Source organism: Microtus oregoni, unplaced genomic scaffold (assembly GCF_018167655.1).
Source record: "Microtus oregoni isolate MIOR12 unplaced genomic scaffold, Mior012 000001F_ref0000356, whole genome shotgun sequence".
Lineage (NCBI taxonomy): Eukaryota > Metazoa > Chordata > Mammalia > Rodentia > Cricetidae > Microtus > Microtus oregoni.
This window is the reverse complement of record NW_024543060.1, coordinates 80,070,473-80,077,212: the sequence shown is the minus strand read 5'-3', so window position 1 is coordinate 80,077,212 and position 6,740 is coordinate 80,070,473. Positions and strand designations below refer to the sequence as shown.

The 6,740-nt window shown below is 34.6% G+C and overlaps 1 protein-coding gene across 2 annotated transcripts in view; it reads right to left on the bottom strand.

The window, feature by feature from the left end:
* Nucleotides 1-2,190: 2,190 nt before the first annotated feature.
* Nucleotides 2,191-6,740, bottom strand: part of Tmtc3 (transmembrane O-mannosyltransferase targeting cadherins 3) — a 40,680-nt gene continuing 36,130 nt past the window's right edge. The window contains exon 14 of one of the 2 annotated variants that reach the window (XM_041671878.1): nt 2,191-6,205. In XM_041671878.1, coding sequence (XP_041527812.1) covers nt 5,391-6,205 — 815 coding nt within the window. In that variant the 3' untranslated portion in view covers nt 2,191-5,390. The remainder of the gene's footprint in view (nt 6,206-6,740) is intronic. The other variant, XM_041671886.1, reaches the window with a different exon arrangement.

The following is a 6,740-nucleotide window of genomic DNA, read 5'->3' as shown; positions in this document are numbered from 1 at the left end:
GCCAGCATGAGCTGTGGTTGGTTTTATTGATTTTTGCCATTCTGACAGGTGTAAAATGAAATCTTAAAGTATTTCCCTGATGATTAAGGATGTTGAACATTTCTTTTTGTTACTCAACCAACATACATGGTTCCTTTCCCCCTCATCCACCATTGCCTTGAAATTTATTATGAAAATTGTTACAGTAGCTTGCTTTTCATTCCCATTTTTTTGGTCATGTTGATGCTTTAACTCTTTATTTTCTCAAATGTATTTTATAGGCAAACCAATGGACCTCTATATTTTAATTAAACAAATAATTGCTTAAAGAGTAAATATTGTTAGAATGAAGAAATTAAACCTCTAGTAATTAGGTTTATTTATCTATTTTGTAATTTTGCATTAGCCATTACTTAACATCTTTGCATTACTGCTATCTTTTTTGTTTACCCTTTTCTCCATTACTAGTTTTTTCTTCTGATGGCTTAAAATGATACTTTCTTTTGCAATACTAGCTTTTTACATGACTCCTAATGTTTATCCCAGCAGATTAACATCTTAAACTTTGTCAATATTTTGAATAAACCAGCAGCAAACTTTCTTATTCCTTTGGACTAACCCGCTATGATTGCTAATCTTACCTACTGGATTGAGAAGATAGATTAGTAAAGCATACAGATTTCCAGAGAAGACATATTAAGGACATAATTATGGAGTCCTTTGAATATGGGTGACACCATACTAGATTGATGAAAAGGGGGAAAGAGCCCATAAAGTCTAAGCATCCTCTCCCACTGTTTCCTGGCCACCATGGTTTTGCTCAGGAATTCCTACCTTTCCATTGGTTGGCTGAAACTTGTGAAATCCTAAGATCAATCCTTTCTTTCTTGTTCTTCCTCAGGCACTTGTCCTGGTGGAAAAAAAAAAAAGTAGCTAGCGCTCTCCCTTTCTGCCTCACATTAACATTGTATAGATTCCTTATTCATGTATTTAGCATTCTTAAATTTACCCACTAGCCATTGGTTTGGAAGAGGGTGTGGATGTGACTATGTACAGAAGTGGTGTCCAGTGGACAACTGGATTCATGGATTGGAGACTTGAAACTTGGACTCTATCCCAAGGTCAGCCATCCGGCCTGGCATAATGCATCAATATCTGCACCGTAGTCAGAGCTGGGCTTGTTGTAGCCAGAAAATTTTCTGAGACAATTCTTACTTGTTAGAAAATAACTAAAGAAACTCCTGGTCACTGAAATAGTTCTTTGCTGTCTATAATGTAAAGGGAATCAGCTTTTTTGACCTTTGAGATCGCTAGCAAAATCTACCTCTTCTTTCACAATTAGTTTTGTTTAGTCACTTCTTCGATAACTCAAACGAAAAGCATGGAAGAGATAAAGGCAAAGGTTACTGAGTTCTGATTACTTTAAGTCTTTAAGGAAAGATAAAGTATGATTTTTGAGATCTACTTTATTCAAGCAGAAATAGAAAGGCACCAAACCCTTATAGAACAACTCCTTTTGATGGGAAATAGCTACAACACAGAGGGTTTTGATAAAGTGTAAAGAATTTGTTTCTATATAGTCATGAGACTTTTTTTGAATTATCCCTGATAGCAGTTAAAGAGCAAGGCAATACAGTATTGCAATTTTAAGCATAGTTTTCATTTAAATTTACCCCAGCACGTCTTTTTCTTTAGGTTTTCTCTGCATAAGCATTAGCGTTAAATCATTTGTTTGCTGTTAGGATATCACTGATATTTATGCTGGCATGTATATAAGTCAAGCTGCATTTACCCAATAGAGCGTAAGACTTGTGTTTAATGTAAAAACTAAATCTGTTTCCTAACCACTTAAAATTTTTCTGTGCAGCCGGGCAGTGGTGGCGCACGCCTTTAATCCCAGCACTCGGGAGGCAGAGGCAGGCGGATCTCTGTGAGTTCGAGACCAGCCTGGTCTACAAAAGCTAGTTCCAGGACAGGCTCCAAAACCACAGAGAAACTCTGTCTCGAAAAACCAAAAAAAAAAAAAAAAAAAAAAAAAATTTCTGTGCAATATAAGCAATGACACTCTTTGAAGAAAAAAAAACAACCTTAAGAACTAATTTGCATACCAGAAGACTGAGGAAACAAGATAAACAACTTGTCCTATGTTACAGTGAGGGTGATAACCTGGACAGATGCAGACATAAACTTTACATAAAATTCCAAGTTTGAGTTTAGCATTTTTATTTTCTTATTTTGGCTTCTGTCACCAATAGTTAAGAGTGTATCATTATCAGGAATTAATTTATAATGTATAATTTTCAAAGGTAACGTCTGACAAATTACATGTCAACTCATTCATTTCCTTCTGCAGGCAGACCTGTTATATAAAAACTCTGCATTTCATTTTTAACATCAAAAGGCAATCAGGTTGAAAGTTTTAAAAATTAACAATTTAATAATGAATATTTAAAAATGTGCTACACACAAACAGCATAGTAATATAAAATGCATACAATTTTAGACTACTTTTGAATGAACCCTTAATATGAACGGGTGATAAGTTTTAACAGTTACCAGATATTTTGAGGGCTCATTTTAAATATCATTTGGTCATGCATATAAAAAATAAATATGACAAATATATGAATTTTTGAAGTATAAATTGACATAGAAATCTATATATTCTTAATAGTTTTCATTAAAGCATCTTTGAAGCATTCTATAACATGAAATTGAGAACTCAGATGTAAAAGAAAGGCTTAAGGTTTTATTAGACTTGCATAATTCACATACCAACTACTTACATAACAGTAAACATAAAACTGTTAAACAAAGTGATATATTTAGTTACTTTATTCTCTAAGTCATCGACTTCAGAAAGTCACTCACTGGGGCTGGGCAAGGATGTGCATGCCTGTGGTCCCAGTCTCACAGGTAGTTGGGCCAGGATCACTTGAGCCTCTGAGTTCAAGACCTATTTGGGCAACATTATAAAGCCCTGCCTCAAAGAGCAAGGGTTGGTAGGTAGGTTGGTAGGTTGGGGCTACTCACTAGAAAAATTAGAAAATTCCCAATTTCAATTAACAGGAAAACAAAAACAACTATAGAAGCAATTCAGAATTTGACTCTACTTCCTGAGAAGCAGTGAAGGAGGGAGTACGACACTGCTCCCTGAAGATTGTCAAAGCTTTGCTAGAACTTCTGCGCGGGAGATTTAGAAAACATCAAAAATGAAAACTCCATCCTTTCCTCAGAACACAATCCGTGGTAAAGTCCTGTTTTCCTGATTCAGATGTCTTAAGAGCTAAAAACATGGGACAGTAGATTGAGCTTAACAATGTTCAGATTCCCACTTCTAAAAGACAGCTCTGAGGCAGCTGAGGGTGGGTGGTATCCATTACTTTTCCTTGTCTGAATAGTTTAAATAAAATTTAGTTGGGTTGCAACAATAATTTACAAAGTTAACACAGGAGAAATAGAGACTTTCGTGAACTAATTTAGACCAGTACACTTCACTCTAAGTACAAATCAGAATCACCTGAAGAAGTTTGGCAAAACTGAAGTCTGGTTCAATTGCCTAGAAATTATATTTAACTGTTAGGGGATGGGTAAGAAAGTTCCCATAGGATTCTACTATGAAGTGAGGTTGAGCATCATTGATTGATAATAATTAATAATTGCTACTCAAGATGGATGTGATTTAAATAAATTAAAATTCAAGTAAGAGTACTTTCTTTGTGATGGACATTATTATGAATGGTAATAAAAGGATTTTTCTATAAAATGATTGGATAATACTAATATTTATCTTTGCCACTCAACCAGCTGTGTGAGTTTACTAAGCCAGCCCCACTTTTACTATGCCTGCTCTCATAGATTTCCTTTTACCTTAACTTACTGCAGCTGCTTACCTGGAATTCTAACTGTAGTGCTTACAAGCAAACCCTTTTTCTAGGGATATAATAGAGCAAAACAACTTCAAGTGAAAGCATATGAGGTATTCTCCACTTCATATCTCAAGTCACACGGCTATACTCTAAGCATTGAAATATTGCTTTGATGTTTAACAAAATCTCCTGGGTCAAGAATTAACACCCACTGGCATCAGTGCTGGCATTAAATTATTAAAAAAAAAAATCTATGTCAGATCCTCTGGGAAACTACAAGGAATGGGTCTTTAATGCAGAACATGTTTCTTGTGACCTATTTATAAAAGATTTCTTAGCAACATTACAGAAGCATAGTTTCTAAGTCATACATAATTAGAGATTAGTTAACTCAAGGGAACTTTTAACTAATGTTAACTAAGGGAAATTATGAAAGATCAGTAGTTAAAATAAATAATAATAAAAATATATTCCACAAGATAATTAAGAAGTTAGTGTTTAAAAATAAATGTCACATTGTTTTGTGTTCAGTTACACAGACTGACTGTAGTGGCTTAGATAGCTAAGAATGATCAAGGTGTGACTTGAGAAACAGAAAACTGATTTAAGACCAGAGAGTCTAAGGTGAAAGACATAATTACTCTAAAACTTAGAATTACAATGACTGGGACTTTTCAGGATGACAATATGTCAAGAAACAGAACACTTTGGGGAGCAAAAGTCAATGAGTAGTCATGATTATGTAGCTCATGTTAGAATACTCTGTGTGAAACAGAAAATATAGTGTTAGTGTTAGAATACTCTGTGTAAAACAGAAAATATAGTGTTAGTGAGCACCACTAGGAATACAGATAAAACTACCTTCCTAATTTTAGAGTGAGGTTAAGGACAAGTCTGCAGTTATGTAAATGCATTCCTAAGCTATTATGTCATAATTTATGTTATATGAGTGATGCATGATTTATCTTAAAATGTTTTATCCACCATTCCTTCTAAACCTCAATTAAAAAACACATAAACAGTATGCACTTGTAGTACAATGTCCCTTGGGTTAAGAGAAAACCTACTGAAGGAAAAAGAATGTCTTCAACGAATATCAATCCATTACTGGATCCAAGAGGTAAAGAAAAAATTGTAGGAGAGCTCATAAATGGGAATTCACAAAATCCAGGATATACTGGATTCATCTCCAAGGGTTCATCTTTGACATCCCATATTATTTCAATTCAGATTAGTAGATGGACCTGCCAGCCCACGCCCACCCCCCATCTCAAAAAAAAATCCCACACCCTTTTCTTTCTATAGTAAAAGTTTCAAGTTTTTCACCTGGAATTTAAGATTTCTACTATAGTCAGCAAATCTGTGCCATATCTTATAAAACATATATCCTGGGGCAGATAGGTCTTCAATGAAAATCTTGTTTTGATCCTATAAGAAGGATCTTATACAGTATATATTCTTATTTTTCAGTTTCCAGTATTAGCAAACACACGATACAGAATGGAAGTCTTTGATACCATTGTTATATGACAGAGAACAGCATTATTCTCCATTTAAAATGCGTTCAATCTCTTCTAGCCTTTTCAAAGCAGCAACTCTTTTCTTCTCAATTTCTTTGATGTCTTTTGTTGTTTTATGGGGGGCCTCTTTGTCTGCACTTTTTGGTGATTGCTTGTTGGATTTCGAGTTTTTATGATCACTTGTTTTTATGAGTTGTGTTGGACTGGGTTCACTTTTGATTTCTTTTACTTTCTCAGAAAGGATTTCATCTTTTTCTTCTGTACCTGAAGTCATATCTACTGGGGACACTGGCTGCTCCACAATACCAGAAGAGGAAATTTTATCCCTGACTATACTCAAATGGCGTTGAATATACTCCTCATGAGGCGCTAATGCCAATGTTTCCACCAGGCATCTTTCAGCTTTCAGTAAGTCCTTCTCTTCAAAGTAAACGACACACAGGTTGTGCTTTCCTTGCACGTTGCTTGGATCCATTTCCAGTATCTTTTCAAAACACTTTTTGGCTCCAGGTATGTCCTTCTTTTGATTCATTAGAATATCTCCTTTTAAAATGAGACCCTTGGTATGGTCAGGGTAATACCTGAGTAGCTCTTCTAGAATTGGCAATGCCTTTAACTCCTTAGCAGTCTGCGAATACAGGAGAGCCAGGTTAAACAAAGCACTTCTAAAGTCAGGTTGTAATTTGATGGCTTTCTTCATCCAAATCTCAGCTTCAGAATCCTTTTTGTCATCCATGGCAAGCATGCCCAAATTGAAATAGCCATTGGCATCTTGTGGCTCTTCATTTATGTAGTTTAGGAGCCGTTTTCTAGCTTCAGGTCTCAGTTTAACTTCACCTGAAAGTCATTTTATTTTTAATATCAATGAGTGAATCGTTTTCAGGTGTTTTGTTATGTTACACTATTACAAAATATAACAACAAAGCAACTTATTTCTGTATCTAAATAAAAAAGTAGAAATCCAATACATCTTTCTTTATAGGAAAGACAATGAGCTTGAAACACTCAAATGATAGGTTTGTTTCTTTGTCAATCAGCACTTTGGAAGCCAAGAGGAGAAATTTCCTTAGTTTGGAATTTAACAGAACATTAGAGAGGAAGAATAGATGACAGTTTAAGACATAGGGTTTCCAAAGATGTGTTTTCAAGCACAATTCTGCCAATATTTTGAGTTTATACATCAAACAAGTTCTTTAATTTCTCTTGGTTAATTTACTGAATTTTCTATGAAATTATAAGACACACATGTACATGTACATATAACTTATATAAAAGCTCAGCAAGTGTTAGAATAACTATAAATATCCCAGTCAGAATTCCTGGTATGTTAGCTAAAAAAAATTAGGAAGTTTCATAGTAAAATTACACTATT